At 39.0% G+C, this 22805-nt stretch overlaps 1 protein-coding gene and 1 long non-coding RNA gene across 2 annotated transcripts in view; one reads left to right on the forward strand and one right to left on the reverse strand.

Annotated features, from left to right (window-relative positions):
• Positions 1-22805, forward strand: part of LOC100932267 (zinc finger protein 665-like) — a 27216-nt gene continuing 4411 nt past the window's right edge. The window contains 4 exon segments of the mRNA XM_031963478.1: positions 1-81; positions 9142-9283; positions 13404-13530; positions 19047-19142. Of these exon segments, the coding sequence (XP_031819338.1) occupies positions 9251-9283; positions 13404-13530; positions 19047-19142 (256 nt within the window). The 5' untranslated portion in view covers positions 1-81; positions 9142-9250.
• The window catches only part of LOC116422936, a 22772-nt gene continuing 11070 nt past the window's right edge, over positions 11104-22805 (reverse strand). Inside the window, exon 2 of the long non-coding RNA XR_004233429.1 lies at positions 11104-11303. This is a non-coding gene — a long non-coding RNA (uncharacterized LOC116422936). The remainder of the gene's footprint in view (positions 11304-22805) is intronic.

The raw sequence follows: 22805 nt of genomic DNA on the forward strand, positions 1-22805 counted from the left end.
GGCTCCTGTGGTGCTCTTCTTCGCCGGGCCCCCCCCAGCTGCCTTGTCTCCCTCGCGCGCCCTGGAGACAGTTCATCACAAGTAAGGCCCCCTCGCGCTTGGACCCCAGCTTGGATCTGGGTCCGCTCTCTTCCTGCGACTCCTCGGGGGGCTTATTGCATAAGGAGCGGGAAGCGGGGGTCTCCTCTTTGCAGAATTGTCCATTTCCCGGATAATCGAGGGGCCGAGGGCGTGGGCGGGCGCCGAGCCGGGAGCCCCCGGCCCAGACCCGGCTCTGCCGCGGCCCGATTGCACCCGGGGAGTTGGGGCGGAGAGGGGAGGGCGGGCGAGGCGACCGAGACGGACAGTCCGAGAGACCCGGGTCCCGAGTGCAGGCAAAGTTCCTCCGCGTGGGGGCGTAGGGCGCGCTGCAAAGGTAAGGAGGTGGCCCCCAGCCCCGTGGGAGGCACCGGGCCGGCCAAAGAAATGACGTCGGTCTTAGTTTTACAGCTGGGAGGAAGGAGGAGTGTGTCACGTGGTCTGTACCTGCGAGCCAATGGGCTGTGTCGGGGGGGAGGCGCGCAGGGTTTAATTGGAGGAAAATGAACCATTATTAAGTTACATTAAGATAACAGTTAAAACTCCTATACTTATTTAAACCCATTAACAAATCATGAATACGTCAAAAGAGGCAGAAATGCAGCCCTCATTCCTATTTAAAAAAACATAGCGATGAAGGAATTTTTCCCAAAATGCTGTCAGTCTGCCTTATGGTGAGGGGCTCGGCCGGAAGCCTTCCCCGTGGGATCAGGAGTAAGACAGGCTTGCCCCTCGCCACCCGCATGTCTAGCAGTACATCAGCAACGCTGGCAGTAGCCGTGAGAGAAGAAAAAGCAGGATGGACGGTGAGGGAATGAGACGCTTTCTTGTGTCAGGCGATATTGATGACATGCTTGGAAAACGCCAGAGATTCAGCTAAAGTTAGAAGCCGTTAATCTTAGCAGATCGCAACCTGTGGCCTAAGTGCACAAAAATCACCCGCACTTCATGCGTCACCAACAGAATCCTGCGAGAAGAGAGAGGAGAAGATACGGCGCTTACAGTAATTGTAGACAGCGTAGGATAGCTGGGATGCTACCTGCCAAAAAACAAACCTAGGTACTGTAGGAGCCTAAATCAAGCACTTTTATATAAAATCAGGTTGAAATAACTGGAAAAGTTGTCATTGTTCATGGATAGATGAAGCCAGTATAATAAAAATGACAATTTTACTTTAATCTGTTTAATGGCATCCCAATTAAATTACTCCAGAATTATTTGAATTTAGGAAAAATAATGAAATTCACTAGGAAGAACAGAAGGTCAGTTAGTCCAGATAAATTAATGAAAAGAAACGTCAAGGAAGGAGGTTTAGCAGTACCAGATCTTCCACTATATTGTAAGGCAATAATGATTGAAGGTATTTGGTACCAAATTTGAAATAGAAAAATGAATCACTGGAACAATATATATATATAATTCACAGGAGCAAATGATTATCGGAATCTTGTGTTTGACAAACAAAGAGAATGGAGTTTTTGAGATAAGAATTTAGTATTTGGTAAACATTGTTGGGCTAGCTGGAGAGTCAGACTGCTCTGTCTTACACCCTTTGCCAAGATAAGATCAAAATGATACATGATCTAGATATAAAGAGATATTATAAGATAGTTAGAAGATATTACCTGTCAAGGCATATGATAGGAGTACAGGAGATAGAGAACATTGTGAAGTGTAACATGGATAATCTTGATTATATTAAATTTTAAAAGTGTTGTATTAAAAAAAAAAAAAAGGTGTGCTACAAATAAAATCAATGGAGATAAGATTGGAGAGGGAAAGCCGAAAATTGGGGAAAAAATTTTTATGGACAGTTTCTCAGATAAAAATTTCATATCTTAAGTATATAAAGAACTTTGTCAAATTCATAAGAATATGTCTCATTTCCCAATGGATAAATGGTCAAAGGATATGAACAGGTAGTTTTTCAATGAAGAAATCAAAACTATATAGTTATGAGAAAAGTGCTCTCAGTTATTGATTAGAGAAACAAATTAAAACAACTTTGAGATGCCATTTCACACCTATCAGATTTGCTAAAATAATAGAAGAGAAAATGATAAATGTTGAAGTAAATATAGAAAAATTGGGACACTAATTCCCTACTGTGGAAGGGGGAACTGAGCCAGCCATTTTGAAAAACAGTCTAGAATTATGTCCAAAGAGTTATGAAACCCAGCAATAGCACTAATAAATCTGTTTCCCAAAGTCACCAGGGAAAAAGGAAAAGAACTTATATATTCTCAAATAGAGCGGCCCAAATAGCAGCTCTCTTTTTTGTGGCAAAGAACTAAGAGAAAAACAAGGGTACACCCATCATTTGGGGAATGGCTAAAAAAGTTGTGCTATGCTACATGATGGAATGTTACAGTGTTGTAAGAAATAAGTTGTGGATTTTAGAAAAACCATGCAAAGGCTTGTATGAAATAATGAAAAGTGAAAAGACCAGAACCAACAGAACATTGCACTCAGTAACAGCAATATAGTTCTAAGAACAACTTTGAATGACTAAGTCATTTGAATATCATATAAATATTTCAATCAGATATAACGAACCTATGAAGGAAGATGCTATCCATCCTTAAAGGAAAAACTGACAAATAGAAGTACTATGCTTTTACAAATATACATATATTTGTGTCTTTTCTAGGTAGCCTTTTCTAAGACAGGATGGGAAGAAATAAAAAGTGCACAACAGAATAAAAAGAAAACTTAGAAAGAAGCACAGAAAAGCAGGGTAGCTTTGAAAATGTTATGTAGAATTTATTATATAGTTTTCCAAAAAAAGTAAATAATGTGAAATGGAAATATATGGTTTCATATTCAATCCTCTTTTTATGTTGTTTTGTGAACATGTTCTAGTTCTTTTTGTGTTTAAGTTCAAAATGAATACAGAATATAAAAAAAAAGAAGATGAGCAGGATGGTTTCAGAAAAATTTTGAAGACTTGTCTGCACTGATGCAAAGGGAAGTGAGCAGAACTAAGAGAATATTATACACAGTAATAGCAAATATTGTAAGGATAGTTGACTATGAAAAACTTAGCAACTCTTATCTTTACAAAGAAGTACTCATGATGAGAAAGATCATTTACCTCTGTGGAGAGAAATGATGGACTTTGAGTGTAGACTGAAGTGTATTTCTTTTTTATTTTTCCTCATGGTGGCTAATGGAAATGTGAAAATGTTTTACCTGACTTCATATACATAATAACTCAAGTATTTCTAGCTTTCTTAATGAGTAGGGGGGGGATAGAATTTGGAACTCAAAAAATTTTAAATAAAAAAAAAAAGAAGAAAACTTCCCGATAGCTTTTGACTATAAGTGAATTGGAGAATGGACAACTAATAGTGCAATTGATAGAATGCCAGCTCGGGAGTCAGGAAGACCTGAGTTCAAATGTAACTTCAAATACTTACTAGCTGTATGAACCTGGGCAAGTCGTTTCACTTGTTTATCTCAGTTCTGTAAAATGAGTTGGAGAACGAAATGGCAAACCACTCCAATATCTTTGGATCTACCAAGATCTTTGCTATTTGGGTTTTTCCCAAATGGGGTCACAGAGAATCGGCATAATTGAAATGACTATATTTTGTGCTTGAGGTTTTATCAGAGAAACTCTGAAAGTCTTTTCACCAATGGATTCCCATTCAATTTTAGATGCATAAGTATTTTTTATGTGATAAAAATTGATCATTTTATTTTTCTGTGATCCCTTCTAACATTTGGTGATGCATTCTTTTATCAGTACTTGAAAAATGAATTGTCTCCAAGTTCTTTTAATTTGTGAGCTTTCCCTTCCCTTCCTTTTTTTTTTTTTTAAAGAAATAAGATTTATTTTCTGTATCCTATGCATAGTCATGCCCATCACTTGATTCATCAATAATAGTTGGGTACTTCTATCACATTTATTTTGGTATCTCTTAATTAGTTCTCTGTGGTTCAGAAATGATGAGGGGTCACCATTTAATAAAAAAAAGCTGGAGAGATCTCTAGAGGCAAAGCAAAGTTTATTATACATTCTCGAGAGAAGGGCATCTCACCCATCAAGCTGACAATCGAAGGGAAGAAGCCCCTTCTGGGGCAGGGTCCACACTTTTAATCCCTAACGCAAATACACCCCCTCCCACCACTGACCATTATCCTCATTGGCTGAGGATCTTATATTCTAAATGGAAACTACCCAAGAAATTGAACTTGACCAATAAGTACATAGTTGCTCATATTTGACTGAAATAGGGAGAAAATGATGTCATGGGGATATAGTAGGAAGGGAGATATGCCCTTTGATCAATGCTCAAAGTCCTTCAGCCCTACTCAAACTGAAGTAGATGAAGATTTATTCGATTTTTACAACTGTCTTGACAGATCTCACCTCATCTTGTTCAAGTCTATTTTTGCTTTTGCTTTATCTGAGATCAGAATTGTTACCCCTGCTTTTTTTTGCTTCAGTTGAAGCATAATATATTTTGCTTCAGTGTTAACATTTATTGTGTGTATCGCTCTGTTTCAAATGTATTTTTTTCTAAAAAGCATATTGTAGAGTTATTTTCTTATCCACTCTGCTTTCTGCTTCTGTTTTTTGGGAGTTCATTCCATTCATTTTCATAGTTGTGATAAGCAGCTGTGTATTTCCTTCTAAACTATTTTCTCCTTGTATATATATATATATATATATATATATATATTCTCTCTTTGTACCCTGTCCATCCTTACTTGTGTTTTATTATCAACCCTTTCCTTAATGTGCTTTTCCTTCTATCACCCCTCCTCCCATCCTTTTCCCCCTTCTCCTTTCTACCCTCCCTTCTTATCAGCCTTTTCCTTTTCTTTCCCCTTTTTCCTCCTACTTCCCTGTAAGATAAGATAAATTTCTATGCCCAACTGAGAGGGTATATTATTCCCTCTTTGAGCCCAAACTGATGAGATTAAGTTCCAGGTAATGCTTATCTTCCCCCCTTCTTTCCCTTTACTAGCACTGCTCATCTGTGCTTTTTCATGTGATCTAATTTACCCCATTTTACCTTACTTTTCATCTTCTTCCAGCACAGTTCTTTTTCCTTGGGTGAGCTTTGTAAGTCATGTATTCATTTAGATCTGATTTTGTTTTTTTCATATGAGATGCTGGTCTATACCTGCTTTCTGCCAGATTGTTTTCCAGTTTTTCCAATATTTCGTAGTGATTTCTATACTTGAGGCCTTTGAGTTTGTTGAACCAGTTATTATGCTCATTTACTTTTGTATATCATGCATTCACTCTCTTAAATTTATTAACCTCCAAATTTTTTTACGTACAAAATTGTTTCTGTGACTAATGCTTTATGCCTGGCACAAAACCCAGTGCCCTTTCCAGTACAACAGACCGCCTTCCTCTACATTGTTTTAATATTAATTTTAAAATGACCATCTGATTTCCTGAGATTTGTGATCCTAGGAAAAATAAAAACTTATTCATATAATGATGTAACATTTGCAAAGTACTTAATAAATATTGTCTCATTTGACCTCTGATAACCCTGCTACTGCACCTACAGCTAGGTGCTGTAATTATCCCTGTTCTGTAGATGGGTGAATTTGATTTAAGTGATCATTACATATACCCCTGTGGGGAAAAATCTCTAAGTAGTAGAGTAGCTCTCATGATCAGTGAAAACATGAGAAAAGCAGTACTGGGGTATGAGCTAAAAAAAATGATGGAATCCCATCTGTTCAAATCGTAAGACATTTCTGGAAGTTTGAGAATTTCTTCTGGTGGATAGATGTAGATTATTTCGATACCATTCAGCATCACAATAGTACCAGCTTGTGATCCAATCAATAATGCTGAAATGATCAAAGTTGATCAATACAGTGAAGACTACAATATGTTCTAGAAATAATACAAAGAAGATGCCACATTCATCATAGGGAACTGGAATGTCGAAGTAGAAAATCAAAAGATAATTGAAATAACTGGCAAGTTTGGCCTTGGAGTACAAATGAAGCTAAATGGAGGTTAATAAATTTAAGAGGGTGAATGCATAATATACAAAAGTAAATGAGCATAATAACTAGTTCAACAAACTTAAAGGCCTCAAATATAAAAATCACTACGAAATACTGGGAAAAACTGTCTTTAAATACACAAAAGGGATTTTTTTCTTGGACTTCGTTTATAACAGCCTTTTGGGTATAGTTCCAAATTGTCCTCCAGAATAGATGAACCAGTTTTACAAATCCACTAAATACAAGTAATAACCCATTATTCCATGTCCTCTCCAGCAATTTTTTTCCTTTTCTTTCATGCCAATATGATGGGTTTGAGGTTATTCCTCTGATTTGTTTACATTTGCATTTCTCTGTTAGTGATTTAGTGCATGAATAATGATAATGTAGGTTTCAATTTCTTTGAAAACTACAAGAAATTGATACTTTCAACAACAATCTGAAAAAAAGTTCCAAATTTGTAACCACTTATCCAAGATACTAATAACTAGAAAAATGACAAATGTTGGCAGACCTGACCTGAGGAGTATTTATCACACCGATACTTTGGAACAGTAAACTGGACCACTCCTGTGAATAAAACAACGTGGAACTGTCCACTGAAAGTTCTAGTCTATTCCTACGCTTTGATTAGGGAATAACTATCAGCCCTATGCACTAATAAGATCAAAGAAACAGGGAAAGAAAATACTTTGAGTGGCTTTGTTTGTAAGAGGAAAGAACTAGAAAAAGGAAATACCCATGAGTGGCCCTGATGGCTGAGAAAATTATGACATTAATATAATGGAATATAATAGAAAATTTATTCTGGGAACAAGACCTAGATGGATTCAGTGTGGGAAGGCCTTCAGTTACAGATCATCTCTTATTTTACATGAGAGAATTCATATTCATGAACAGACTTAATGGGGAAAAGCCAACATTTAAAAAATATATATATGTATATATATATAGTTAGATTATATATAATAATCTATATATAGGTTATATATAAATAATTATATGTAGATTTTATATATATATAGTTAGATTTTGGAATTCTCACTCCCTCCCCATTTATTTTCTTCCATTGTGAAAGAGCAATTTTTTTTTTAAAATTTTGAACATGACCGTATTTTCCTGGAATTAAAAGTTTGTTGAAATTTGAAGACAGTTTAGAGTCCAAACCCATAGTTTTATATATATATATATATATATATATATATATATATATATATATATATATATATATATTTAATGGCATAAATTACCGGCTAAACTTCATGTATGGCTTTCTATCATTAGGCACATTTTTTTATGTAGTCCATGAATTTCCAAATAAAGTGATTAAAATTTCCATAGAGACTGTTATTGGGTTTATTAGCCATTGATGTGAAAAAAAGTTCTTAAATAATCTGAAATATCCCGAGCAGCATTTTTTGGTAATTGTTAAGAATTGGAAAAAAGTGGTAGCCCTTCAAGTAGAGAATGGGTAAACCAACCGTGTCCATGCTAGGTCTATATCCCAAAGAAATCAAAGGGAGAAAAATCTGTAAGACCTTGGATGTCCTAGTCTGGAAGAAGATCAGGGTGGTGGGGACAGAGCTGGGAGAAGGCCAGGAGATGTTTTCAGGACGGGAAAGTCTGGAGGGAGGGAGAGGGTGGAGGTTGGGGGAGGAGCGCTGCCAGCCTGACGAGTGGTGGAACTGATGGAATTTGAGCCCCGAGGTGGGGTTTGGAGGCCAGAGAGAGTATGGAGTGGCCCAGGCTCTCCATGTGACGAAGGGCAGGGCTCTGGGAGGAGAGGTAGGCAGGCTCTGGGGCCTGGCTCTAGTTGCCATTGGAGGAAAGGGAAGGTCTGGGGTTCTCTGACGGTTTGGATAGGGTGGGACTTTGGGGACTGGGAGGGCCCACCCACAGCGGGCCGATTGGAAGCAGGAACTTTGGGACCGGGATCCTTCTGCTTCTCCCTGTGCCTTCCGGAAGCTAGCTAACTGTGCTTGCACTTCCCAGGTAGGTCTGTTCCAGTAAGCCACGTGGTGCTGGGCTCCCCAACTTTCCCTTTTTGTTCTCAAGTTATTCTCCCAGTCTGACCTCATGGTGAGTGTCTTCCAGGTCCATCAGGAGCCCCCTTCCCTGCTAAAACTGGCTCCCTGGTCCTCCGTGTGTGAAGGCTCAGCGTCTTAAATGCCCTTGGGCTCCATCCCCAGTCTGACCACTGGTTCCAATGGCCACCCATCAGGCCTCCCTCAGAGGGACCCGGGAGTCCTGCCTTCACCTCCCCATCAGGGCCCATGTGTTCTGTCTCTGCCCCCAGCTCCTGGTCAGAGATTGAATTGTCCTCCAACAGCCCCGGCTCTCTTAAGGACCCAGGAGTCCTGCTTCATCGCCCCAGGACCCAGACCCCAAAGCTCCCGCCCGTGTGGCTCTCCGGCCGGCTCCCTGGCAGACCACAGGCCTTTGCCCCCCGCTCTCTCGTCTGCCTCCAGCCTCCGGGAGGAGCCTCCCCGACTCCTGGTTAGAGCCCAGCACAGGCTTCCTGCTTTTTCCTCCTGGGATTCTTGTGTCGCTCCGTGACCCCTCTCCCGGAGTCCTGCCTCCCACCTCCCGCTTCCCTGGCCCTGATTTGTTCAGAGTCCTCGGGCCCCTGCCCGGCACCTGAACTCCAGGCAGGCCTGCGTCTGCCCCAGGCTCTCCGGGTCGTTGCTGGCAGCCCCGTCCCACCGCCCTCCCGACCCCAGCCTGCTCTGGCTGCCCTCCCTCCTAGACCCAGCAGCGGGTGTTGTGTGGGTTGTGACGGGGGAGAGTTTGGTGAGGGGATGCAGGGAGGGCAGGGCCCCAACAGGAGGGAGAGGTCCGGCTCCTCTCATCCCCTCTGGCTCAGCCCCCTCCTGCCTCCTGGGGCTCTGTGGAAGGAGGGGGCAGCAGAGGAGGGTGGGAGGGAGGGAGGCTTCCTGTCCAGACCGTCCTCATTCCAAGCCTGACCCCCTCTCCCCCCCCCCCCGCCCCCCACTCCCTCCCCTGCTGGAGGCTCTGGTCCGAGGGCCGGGCCGAGGTCTTTCTGACGCCTGTGGGACTCACTCCCTGTCTGTCCCTTAGGCCTGGAAGAGAAGGGAAAGCCTGTCAGCCTCTGGAGTCCTGCTGGAGCCCCCACTCAGCCCACAGAGGACCAAGGCCTGGCCCCAGGAGGGAGCTGGAACCAGAGGGGATGGCCCCCGGGAGCTGCAGGCCCCCGGCCCAGGTGAGTCAGTCTGTGCACAGGTGTCTTCCCAGGTCTCTCTGAACCCTTCCTTTTACCATTTCTTTGGCCAAGTCAGCAAACTTTTAGAAAGGCCCTACTGGGTGCCGAGCACTGTTCAACTTTCCTTACACACAAAGGAAGGAAAAACCAGTCCCTCCTCAAGGAGCTTCTAGTCTAATGGGGAGATATCATGTCAGCAGCTGTGTCCAAGCAACTCCTGCAGTGCAGAAGGGAGGCCCTCTCCCAACAAAGGTCCTCACGCTCCCCAACGAAGGTCCTCACATTTTTGAAGAGCAGGAAAAGCTTGTTTTCAGAGGACAGATTTTAGTGAATCCTGAAAGGAAGCCAGGAGGCCAGGTGAGCAGGGAGGACGTTTGGAGCCATTGGAAAGGCACAGAGTCAGGGGTGGAGGGTCCTGGCCAATGACCAGCCAGGAGGCCTGTGTCCATGGGTCAGAGAGGAGGTGAAGGGAGAAAAGAGGGAGAAGTCTGGAAAGGGGTTGGAGCTATTACATGGTGTCTGCTATGTGCCACGAGCAAAGGCTCCTGTAGAAAGGATTGTCTGGGTCCTTGGTAGAGACAGCCTGAATATGGCAGCACAGGATGTCAGACAGGGACACTGCACTTTCTGATCTACTCAGTGGGATGATCCACTTTATCAGGAGGGGACGAGCAGGACCGTCCTTTACTTCCACAGATGAGGGATCACTGTGTCTCTGGGTCTCCATGGGTCGCTATGGGTGCTTATGTATGTTTGTGTATGTGTGCCCTGTGCTTGTATCCCAGGAATCATGGCTAGTTGACCTATAGGAAACACCATTTAATTTAATCCTCATGACAACCCTGGGGGGTAAGCACTATTATTTTTCTCATTTTAAGTAAGCTGAGTCATAAGTAAAATTAAACTTTTTTCTAAGTTTGTTGTCATTAGTTGCTAAGTAAACTGAGACAGACTTTTTTTTTTTTTTTTGAAAAAGGAGGACTTTGGCACAGTGTTTGCAGGAGACCAAAGACAATAGTGTCTTCTTCATCTGTTATATGTTAAACTCCTACTGTTTGCCTTCTCTGATAGGAGATAGGTCAACTATAGGAAACACCATTTAATTTAATCCTCATGACAACCCTGGGGGGTAAGCACTATTATTTTTCTCATTTTAAGTAAGCTGAGTCATAAGTAAAATTAAACTTTTTTCTAAGTTTGTTGTCATTAGTTGCTAAGTAAACTGAGACAGACTTTTTTTTTTTTTTTTTTGAAAAAGGAGGACTTTGGCACAGTGTTTGCAGGAGACCAAAGACAATAGTGTCTTCTTCATCTGTTATATGTTAAACTCCTACTGTTTGCCTTCTCTGATAGGAGATAGGTCAACTATAGGAAACACCATTTAATTTAATCCTCATGACAACCCTGGGGGGTAAGCACTATTATTTTTCTCATTTTAAGTAAGCTGAGTCATAAGTAAAATTAAACTTTTTTCTAAGTTTGTTGTCATTAGTTGCTAAGTAAACTGAGACAGACTTTTTTTTTTTTTTTTGAAAAGGAGGACTTTGGCACAGTGTTTGCAGGAGACCAAAGACAATAGTGTCTTCTTCATCTGTTATATGTTAAACTCCTACTGTTTGCCTTCTCTGATAGGAGTAAGGGAAAAGAATGAATAGTTTGTGGAGCTTTCCAAAGTCCTATAAGTTTCTTTTGGAACTGAGTCAGGGAGATCCTGAAGAAGCCTTTCTGTATCAGTCAGAAAGGCAAAAAAATTTAATAATTTTATATTTCCCTCCAGATCCACTTTGGGCAATCCTCACAATCACCCCATGAGATAGGTGCTTTGGTTATTTTTATTTCACAGTTAAAGAAGCTGAGACACAGAGTGGGATGCCTAGGACGATACAGCTAGTAAGTGTCTGAGTCTAAGTTTCAACTCAGATCTTCCTGACTCCAGACCCAGTATCTATTGAGTCATCAGCTTCCTCTAAGTAGGAATAATCTTCCTTGTATCCATTTCCCAGATTCTCTTCTCTTCTCCCTAAGAAAAGAAAGAAAAGAGAATCTTTAAAGCATTTTTAAAAATTCTCAGGAGGGAACAGAAGGACTTTGGGAAAGATACATAGACAAGCCAAACATCTTTGAAAGGGTTGGAACATGTCAAGAGCGCTTATGAGAAAATGGGCCAATTATTGAAGTAGAACCAGAGGTCAAGAAAGTCAACTTGTCAGAGTTAGATAAAGATTGAAAAAGGAAGCAAACATCTAGAAAAAAAAAATTATTATCAGCAGTTTATTAAAGTGCCCACTCTGTGCCAGGTACTGTCCTAGAGGTGAGGAATAAAGCTATAAAGAATGAAATTATTCCTGTTCAAATGAGTTTATAGTCTAATGGGGGAGATTACAAGTTCACATCAAAATAGAGAGTAGCATCTATGTAATGAGTGATTAAATTCAAGGCTATACAAAGGGGCTCCATGCACAAGGGTTTAAGGGAGGGCAGTTGGAAGCTGCACTCATGGCTTCATGCAGCAAATGGTGCTTGAGGTGTGAAAAGGGGATTTCAGGGTGGAGTCAAGGACAGGGAGAAGTGAGAAGTAGAAGGCCTTTTTTTGAGAACCCAAGTGAAGGCCCTTGTGGATGTAGCTAAGAGGACAGGAAGGGGAGAAGTATTTTATAAGGCTGGAAGGAGACCTTGGGACCATCTTGGAAAAGGTTTTCCAGCCTTGGGAGAGGGTTTGTATTGATCCTAGCGGGCAGAGGCCATTGGTTAAGCAGAGTAGTCAAATCTGAGCTTAAGGAAAATAAATGAGTTTGGCAGGAGTGGGGAGAACTGGAGTGGGGCAATGGTATAGAAGGACAGGAAGAGAAGGGAACGAACATTTATCGAGTACCCATTATGTGCTGGGCACTGTACTAAGTGCTTTACAAATGTGAGGTCTTTTGATCCCCTCCCCACATCCTTGGGGCCCTCTGTGCATTTAAGGAGATTTAGGTTGACAGGTTAAGTGATATGGCGAGCTTCATGTGGCTAGTCATTTTCTCAGACTGGATCTGAATTCAGGTTTTACTGACTCCGGGGGCAGCCTGACTTTGTTCACTTGGCCATGTAGGTGCCCCTTTCTTAGCATCTAACACCAGAAGTTGGATAGTTTTTTCTTAGGAAGAACTGAGACCATCCTCGGGGATTGATTGGCCTAGCAGACTGAAGCTCAGGCTGCTGATTTTACTTCCTGGTCTCTGGAGGATTAGCAGCCACAGAGAGCAACTCAGATGCTTGGATGATGTAATGGAGTTCCTAATCTGAACTAATTGTCCGCTATACAACAGATAATTAGTCCTCAACAAGCTATAAACAGATAAGAGAATCTGTTTGAAAGAGAGAAGGCATCCAAGTTAATTTAAGACAGATGGCTTAAGGCATCTTAGAGAATGGAAACTTTTAGTTGGGACTTGTTGGAGACCAGGAGACAGATGAGGAGAGAGAATGATGGAGGATAGCTAGAGAAAATGCCCTGAAAATAGAGATGAACTGTCTCCTTCTGAAGTAGGAATGAGGCCATGTCATTGGGTCAGTGAGTAGGAAGGTGGAACTAGAATACCATGTGATGTGTAGGTCATGATGCGCTTTGAATGTGAGAGAATTTGTATTTGATTCTGGAGGTAGAGGGACTCAGTGGAGTTAAGTAGAGGATTCACATGATCAGAACTTTGATTTAGGAAAATTACTTTGTCCCCCAAATAGAGGATATCACAGAAACTTCTCCCCTTGCAGAATGCGCAGTCCCTTCATGGCATTTTATTAATGATATCACTTAAATCTGTTCTTATGAAAAAGAAATTTCACTTCATTTTCTCCATTTCTCCTTCAGAGAATCCTCATATATCTCTGAGAAAACATTTTTCTGATTCCCCAGGTAGAAGCAATTCCAGGTTACATGTTTCTTAGTTTTATTCCAATTGTAAATATAAACTGCTATTGTCAATATTCCATTGGGCTTTTCATGACTGGTTCTAAATGTTGGCTTTGATACTTATTCAAGGTATAAATTTTCTGTTTCTTCCTGTAAATCAGTGAATTTGGACTAGATGAATTCTGAAGTCTCTTTCAGTATTAATTGCTGTCATTTTTGATGGTTTAGAAGTTGGTGAGATTCAAAGATGTGGCTGTGGACTTCACCCCAGAGGAGTGGGCCCTCTTGGACCATTCTCAGAAAGAACTGCACAAGGAGGTCATGGTGGAGAATGCCCGGAACCTGCTCTCCTTGGGTAAGAAGCACTGTATCCTGTGTGCGGGGTTTCTGGCATTTATCAATGATGAGTGAGACCAAAGTGCTGATCTCTTGTGTCCAAGACAGAGTCTTCCTGGTTTTCCTGTAAAATGTGTTGTGTGATAGGGAGCTCGAGGGTTTCCTTTGTTGCTCCTGAAGCTGTCCCTTACTGGTTCTAGGGAGCCTGAAGTCAGAGATCAAACCAGTGAAGAATTTCACACTTGGAAATAATTTTAGAGATTCTAGTCTAATGTCTACTTGAACATGAATTTTTACTGTCAAATCTCTGCACACTCCTCAGGAAATTTTTTCTTCAATTCTTATTTTTAGTGAATTATTTTCTTCAGTTAGCTCTTTTATCTCCTTTTGCATTTGGCCTACTGAACTTTGAAATGAGGTGTTTTGTTCATTGTATTTTTTTTCCATTTCACAGATTCTGATTTTAATGAACTGGTTTCTTTTTCATATCTATTTTGTAAGGAGATTGTATCAAATTTATAGGAAGCTTTTTCTTGGAGATGGACAGTGAAAAGCACCGCCTATCTTCCAAAATAGACCTTTACTCTTTGCGTGGTAGTTATCATGATTTCAGACAAAGCAAAAGCAAAACAGATGTAATTGAAAGAGAGAAAGAAGGAAATTATTTTTTACTGAATAGTATCACAAACAAGTCATATCAGTACTAAACATAATATGTACCAAAAATGAATTAGTATCTGCATTTCTGAAGAAGTTGAATAAGTTACAGGAGGAAATAAGTAATAAAACTATACTGGTGGAAGACCTCAACTTTTTCCTTCCAGAACTAGATAACTATAACTAAAAAAATAAGAAAAAAGTTAAGGAAGTGAATAAAATTCTGGAAAAGTTAGGTATGGTAAATCTCTGGAGAAAATTGAGAGGGAAGAGGAAAGAATATACCTTTTTCTCATCAGTACATGGCACTGACACAAAAATTGACCATATATTAGGACATAAAAACTTCACAACCAAGTGCAGAAAAGTAGAAATAGTCAAAGTATCCTGTTCAGATCATAATGCAATAAAAACTATATTCAATAATGAATAATTGAAAGAGATTAAAAATTAATTGGAAAAGAAATAACATAATTCTTAAAAACAAGAATTATATTATTTCTTTTCCAATTAATTTTAAATTTAAAAACAAGTAGGTTAAAGAACAAATCATATAATAATCAATAATTTCATTAAAGAAAATGACAAATGAGACACTAAAATTTATGGGGTGCAGGCAAGCAGTACTTAGGAAAAAATTCATATGTCTAATTTCTTATATTAATAAAATAGAGAAAGAGGAGACTAATGAATTGGCCATGCAATTAAAAGAACTAGAAAAAGAATAAATTAAAAATCTCCTTTTAAAGACCAAATTAGAGAGCCTGAAAATCAGGAGATTTATATAAAACGGAAAGAAAGAAAACCATGAATTAATAAATAAAACTGAGCTGGCTTTATGAGAAAGAAAAAAATAAAATAGATAAATCATTGGTTAATTTGATTAAAGAAGGTAAGAAAAAAAACATATTACTAGGTGAAATGAATGGTGTGAATTTACCACCAGTGAAGAGGAAATTAAGACAATTTCCAGGAGCTATATTGCTCAATTACATGCCAGTGCTAATCTAATTGCAATGGATGAATACCTATAAAATTATCAATTCCCCAGATTAATAGAAGAAATAAAATACCTAACAAATTGAACTAGCCATTAATGAAACTGTCTAAGAAAAAATCCCCAGGACAAAATAGATTCACAAGTGAATTCTACTAAACATTTAATAAACAATTAATTCCAATACTATGTAAATTATGTCAAAAAATAAGCAAGGAAGGAGTCCTACCAAATTCCTTTTTCAACACAGATATGGTGCTGATACCCAAATCAGGATGACCCAACAAACAGAAAGAAAGTTATACATCAGTTTTAATGTGTATTGATACAAAAATTTTATTTTATTATTATTATTACATATTTTTTTATTATAGCTTTTTATTTACAAGTTATATGCATGGGTAATTTTTCCCTTCCTTCCCCCCATCTCCTCCCCCACATGGCAGGTTGACCAATACATGTTAAATATGTTAAAGTATAAGTTAAATACAGTATACGTATACATGTCCTAACAGTTATTTTGCTGTATAAAAGGAATCAGACTTTGAAATAGAGTACTATTAGCCTGTGAAGGAAATCAAAAATGCAGGCGGACAAAAATATAAGGATTGGGAATTCTATGTAATGGTTCTTAGTCATCTCCCAGAGTTCTTTCACTGGGTGTAGCTGGTTCAATTCATTACTGCTCTATTGGAACTGATTTGGTTCATCTCATTGCTGGAGAGGACCACATCCATCAGAATTGATTGATGCAAAAATTTTAAATAAAATATTAACATAAAAATTTAAACAATTTATTTCCAGGTTAATATAAAGACCAAATGGGAGTTATACTAGGAATGCAGGGCTGGTTAAATATTAGGAAAGTTTTCAGCATAATTGACCATATCAGTGACAAAAGCAAAAGAAACCATGTGATTATCTCAATAGATGCAGAAAGCGCCTTTGACAAAATACAGTACTCATTCCTATGAAAAATACTAGAGAGCATTGGAATAAATGGAGCTTACCTTAAAATGATAAGCCATATTTATCTTAAACTATCAGGAAGCATTATCTGTAATACAAATAAATGAGAAATCTTCCCAATGCAATCAGGGGTGAAGCAAATGACCTCTGTTATTTAATATTGTACTAAAAATGTTAACTATAGTAATAAGAAGTAATAAGAACTTAGCTATAGTAATATAGTAATAAGAAAAAAAAGAAATTAAAGAAATTAGAATGAGGAAACAAAGCTATCATTCTTTGCAGGTGGTAATGATATTATACTTAAAAAATCCTAGAGAATCAGCTAAAAACTACTTGAAATAATCAGTAATTTTAGCAAAATTGCAGGCTACAAAATAATCCCATATAAATCATCAGCATTTCTATATATTACCAGCAAGTCCAACAGCAAGAGATAGAGAAATTCCATTTTAAATAACTGTAGAAAAACATTTAGGAGGTTAGCTACCAAAACAAACCTAGGAACTATATGAACACAATTATAAAACACTTGTCACACAAATAAAGTTAGATCTAAACAATTGGAAAAATATTAATTGCTTATAGGTAGGTAGACTGAGCCAATATAATAAAAATGATAAGTCCATCTAAATTATTATATTTATTTAGTGCCATACCAATCAAACTATCAAAAAATTATTTTATAGAGTCAGGAAAATAGTAACAAAATTCATCTGGAAAAATAAGAGCTCAATAACAAGGAATAAGTAAAAAAATATGAAAGAAGGGGTTCTACCTATATCAGATCTCAAACTGTATTAAAAAGTGGTAATTATCAAAACAATTTGGTATTTGTTAAGAAATAGATTAGTAAAGTAATGGAATAGATTAGAAATAACTTTGTGGGATAGTAAATGACCATAGTTATCTAAAATATGATAAACCCAAGGATTCATGCTTTTGGAACAAAAAGTCATTATTTGGCAAAAGCTTCTGGGAAAACTATAAAAATGGCAGAAATTAGGCATAGACTAACATTACATTGTATACCAAATTGGGTATATGATTTACACATAAAGGGTGATAAAATAAGCAAATTGAGAAATTTTTAAGAGAGCATGGAATAGTTTATGTCAGATTTATGGAAAAGGAAAGAATTTAAAACCAAAGAAGATACGGAGAACCTCACAAATTGGAAAATAGATACTTTTGGTTATATAAAATTAAAATGTTTTTCCACAAACAAAAATAATGCAGCCAAAATTGTAAGGAAAGCAGAAAAGTGAGAAAAAAGTTTGCAGCAGTTATCTCTATAAAGGCCTCATGTCTCAAATACAGAGAGAACTTAGTCAAGTTTATAAAAATACAACTGACAAATGGTCAAAGGATAAGAACAGGTAGTTTTCAGAGAACAAAATCAAAACTATAATCATGAAAAATGTTCTAAATCACTATTGATAGAGAAAATTAAAACAACTCTGAAGTACCACTCATACTCTTTAGGGTGACTAATGTGACAAAAGTTAAAATGTTAGATGTTGGAGGGGATCTGGGAAAACTAGGACACATGCTCTGTTGGTAGAGTTGTGAATTGATGTGACTATTCTGGATAGCAACTTGGAACTATGCTCACAGGACTATAAAACTGTGTGTATTCCTTCATCTAGAAATGCTACTGCTAGGTATCTATCCCAAAGACATCCAGAAAAAGGGAAAAGGAACTGTTGTACAAAAATATTTCTAGCACCTCTTTTTGTGGTGGCTAAGAATTGAAAATAAAAGGGATGCTCATCAATTGGGGAACAACTAAACAAGTTATGCTATATCATTGTTTCTGTTTTTGTTTTGTTTTTTATTTTTTATTTTTTTAATGAAAATTTTTTTTTTATTTTCAAAGCATATGCTTAGATAATTTTCAACATTCACCCTTGCAAAAACCTTGTGTTCCAAAATTTTTTTTCCTTCCTCCCCCCCACTCTCTCTTCTAATGTAATGCAATTTGTTAAACATGTGCAATTCTTTATATTTTGTGGTATATGATTGTAATGAATATTATTGTGCTATGAGAAATGACAAGCAGAATGATTTCAGAAATACTGAAAAGACTTATATGAATTGCTGCATCCTGAAGTAAATAGGACCAGGAGAATATTGTATATAGCAATAGCAATATTATTGATGAAGAACTGTTCTCAACAATATAATGATCCAAGACAATCCCAAAAGACTAATGATGAAACACACTTAATACCTTCTGAGAAATTATTGATATTGATTGAATATAGAATGCAGCATGCCCTATTTCACTTTATTCTTTCAGTTTTCTTCTTTTATTCAAGTATTTTTGTACAGAAGGATTAATGGAAATATTTGGCATAATTGCACATGAATTATCTATATCTGCTAACCATCTCAGGAAGAGGTTAAAGGAGGGAAAGAAGGATAGAATTTGGAATTCAGAATTATAAATAAAAATGTTAAAAGAAATATTAGCTAATTTGATTATCACAAGTTTGTGAGGTAGATGATATTCCTATTTTACAGTTGAGGAAACTGAGGGAAACAGGTTATGTGATTTACTGGGGCACTTAGCTAATACGTTTCTGAGACTGGGTTTGGACTCAGAACTTCCTGGATCCTGGCCCAGGTGTCTCTCCGTTGCACACCAGATGCCTCTTACTGTCTAAATAATGTCTAACTCTATGGAATCATCCTTCTATGAAGGAAGTTGAGAAAACAGAATTTTTTGATTCCAAAGTGGTTTCCAGATGATCTTTCCATTCCCCAGCAAAGCGCCCAATAATAAATACCATGGAAACCATCCTTGAGGCATCGTGGGAACCTTCTGTGACCTGTGACTTGCTTAACATGGCCCCTTTTCCTAAAGAATCACAAATTTCTATTCATCTTTTCTTTATCTCCATGCCCAGGTCTTCCAGTTCCCAGAGAAGATTTGATCTCCCATTTTGAGCAAGGGGAAGTGCCATGGATGCTGGAGAAAGAAGGCCCAAGAAACTTTTGTCAAGGTGAGTGAGGTTATCACAAGAGATAGCTCCGTGACACAGTGAACAGAGTGTTGGACTTGAAGGCAGGAAGATCTTGTTTTTTTCAGAGACTTTTTGGCAGGGGGATCCTAGGCATGGAAATAAAAAAATAGTAAATAAATAATAATCCTCAGTTTCCCTATCTGTGAAATGAAGGGGTTGGACACCACTCCCTTCACTTCCTTTTTGGTGATAAAACTATGAGTCTGTAATATCCGTTGTTTGGAGATTTGGCTCATGGAAGTCTCATGAAAAAAATTTCAAAATGATTTTTCTAATTCAAGCTCTTTCCTAGACCTTAGAGTCAATAAGCATTTATTAAGTGCCTCCTCTGTGCCAGACCTCTTGCTAAGTGCTGGAGATTCAAAGAAAAGTAAGGAACATCTCCTGCTGTCACAGAGCTCACAGAGCAGTGGGGGAGTTAGCATGGACACAGCTACGTAGAACTCACTAAACAGTTTAGTCAAGAGTGGGAAGGCCCTTAGATTGAGGAATGGAAAAGGCTCGTTGTGGAAGGTGGGCTTCAGAGAAGCATTCCAGGTGTGAAGGACAGCCAGGGAAAACCCATGGATATGGTTTGTGCTGTTCAAGGCACAGAAAGGAGGGCTTTACTACCAGATTATAGGATACGAGGAGGCGGGAGTAAGATGAAAGAGGACTGGAAAGGGAGGAGGGTTCTAAGTACAAAAAGAGAATCTGATGTCGTCCTGATGCCATTGGAGAATGTAGTATACTTCAGGTGAATAATAAAAAAAAAGATTGGTGCTCAGGATGTGGTTTTAGACATGAGAAAAGAAAGAGTAAGATATAAAGGATCACAGGGAAATGAATTATGTTCATAGATATGACAGCGAATGAAGTAGTAGGAATACTTAGTATATGTGCCACAAAGAGTACATCTGTCATGATGAAAATTTGTCATAAGGAGAAACTGAGACGCAAAGGTCTGAGCACAATCAATTTATGAGCAATTGCTAGTAAAAAGGATCCTAGGCTCTTCAGTAGCTGGGGATCCATCTGGTAATCAGAGCAGTTCTTTGATAAAGGTTGGTTACATAAGGTACCAGTGATGCAAACTAAATTCAGATTGTTATTACTGTGACATGAGGATGGATTTGATTTGACTCACAAAGGGGATTTCTAGAACTCAAAAGCAAGGGGAAAACCACAGCTGACTTACAGCTGCTGGAAAGACTTATGGTGGACAAACATCTTCATCTTTCCTTTCCTCCTTACCCCTTCTGCAGTGGGCAAAATCTCAACAGATTCTGAGTCTGTGGTCAGGATGTAGCTCATAGGGAACTTTTTTTTTTTTCTTTTTTTTAATCGTAGCTTATTATTTACAAGATATATGCATGGGTAATTTTTCAGCATTGACAATTGCAAATCCTTTTGTTCCAACTTTCTCCCTTTCCCCCCACCCCCTCCCCCAGACGGCAGGTTGACCAATACATGTTAAATATTTTAAAGTATAAGTTAAATACAATATACATATACATGTCCAAACAGTTATTTTGCTGTACAAAAAGAACCGGACTTTGAAATAGTGTACAATTAGCCTGTGAAGGAAATCAAAAATGCAGGCAGACAAAAATAGAGGGATTGGGAATTCTATGTAATGGTTCATAGTCATCTCCCAGAGTTCTTTCCCTGGGTGTAGCTGGTTCAATTCATTACTGCTCTGTTGGAACTGATTTGGATCCTCTCATTGTTGAAGAGTTCATTAGAATTGATACTCATACGGTATTGTTGTTGAAGTATATAATGATCTCCTGGTCCTGCTCATTTCACCCAGCTTCAGTTCGTGTAAGTCTCTCCAGGCCTCTCTGAAATCATCCTGTTGTTCATTTCTTACTGAACAATTATATTCCATAACATTTGTATAGCACATTTTATTCAGCCATTCTCCAATTGAATGGGCATCCACTCAGTTTCTAGTTTCTGGCCACTACAAAGGGCTGCCACAAACACTTTTGCACATACAGGACCCTTTCCCTTCTTTAAAATCTCTTTAGGGTATAAGTCCAGTAGTAGCACTGCTGGATCAAAGGGTATGCACAGTTTGATAACTTTTTGAGTATAATTCCAAATTGCTCTCCAGAATGGCTGGATGTATTCACAGTTCCACCAACAATGTATCAGTGTCCCTGTTTTCCCACATCCCCTCCAGCATTCTGCATTATCTTTCTCATAAGGAACTTCTACAAATTCCACCCCTGAGATCCATACAATCAAGTTTACATTTGATCCATGAAAATTGATTCCAGTGGTTAGATACAATTTTCTTTTCTTTCTTTCTTTTCTTTTCTTTTTTTTTTTGCTGAGGCAACTGGGGTTAAGTGACTTGTCCAGGGTCACACAACTAGGAAGGCCAGATTTGAACTCAGGTCCTCCTGACTTCAGGGCTGGTGCTGTATCCACTGCACCACCTAGCTGCCCCTTAAGATACAGTTTTTAATCAATAATAAAAAAGAATATAATTACACAATAAGTGTAAAATATAATCCAATATGAAGCAAATATAAAATTGGATACAATTCACAATAATTAAATAACTCAAAATAATTTTCAGTTTCATACAGTATGAATCCAAATATAATATAGTTATACATTGGCATTCCTCTGCTTCAAAACTTGTAAAATTTGGTACATTTCAATAGGAACAGTGTTTCAGCACTTGATGCTCGGCTTTTGTTGCCCTTGGTTGTTGGCTTGATTGAGAAGGAGGGATGTAAGTTGGCCAGGAGTTTGCCCTGCTGCTGCTGCTGCTCTTGGCCTTGGGGGCGTTGGTGGGCAGGTTGGAGCCCACAGGCCTGAGGTGGTAACTGTTGGTGGGCAGGTTGAGGGGCTGTTCCTATTAGACAATGTGACCCAAGCTGATAGTCTCCTGGTTCCCCAAACAGTAGGACTGGAAGGGGCATGGAGTGGCTGTTGTGCTCAGTAGGAGGAGAAGGAGTGGGAGAATTGGTGTGATCAGCAGCGGTGGGAACCCCGGTGGAGATGGCGTGGTAATGGCTTTAGAGCACCCAGGACTCCTGGCATCCCCGGGCCCCAGGAGGAGGCCAGAGCCCTAAGCAGTGGAGCTAACAGGACCATAGCTTCTGCCTCCACATCCAGGGCCTCCAGCCCCAAAGAAGTTTGGCTGGTGTGGGGTGGAGGGAGAGTATGGTTCCTCTTAGAAGAGTAGAAGGTGAACTGGGCTAAGAAGGAAGGACCGCAGCTGCACTGGGCTGGGCTGGCTTCTTTGCAGCTGGCAGCCTTACTTGCTCCTTTGGGGAAGTGGGTGGGAATGGGTAGTTAGGCTGTGGACTGGAGATGGACTCCTTATGGGAAAAATTTGTTTTTGCCACTCATTGTATCTTCTGGAACCAATCAATGATGAGTACTGATGTACCATTATATAACCACAGAACTCTTTCTCAGTTTAACGTATTAAATTTATAGAGAATGACTGTGATAATGCATCAAAACTGATCGAGAAAAAGAAACAGGAAGGACCACAAACCCTCTTAAAAAGCATAAAGAACTAGCATTCAAAGAAAAGAATGAAAGTACAATTGAGGCCCCGCAAAAGGGTGGGGAGAGGGGAGAGGCTGGACTAGGAAATTGTGGGCTTCCAGGCACTGCAGAGCTCTTTCCTTTGTG

The sequence above is a fragment of the Sarcophilus harrisii genome, chromosome 3 (assembly GCF_902635505.1).
Source record: "Sarcophilus harrisii chromosome 3, mSarHar1.11, whole genome shotgun sequence".
NCBI lineage: Eukaryota > Metazoa > Chordata > Mammalia > Dasyuromorphia > Dasyuridae > Sarcophilus > Sarcophilus harrisii.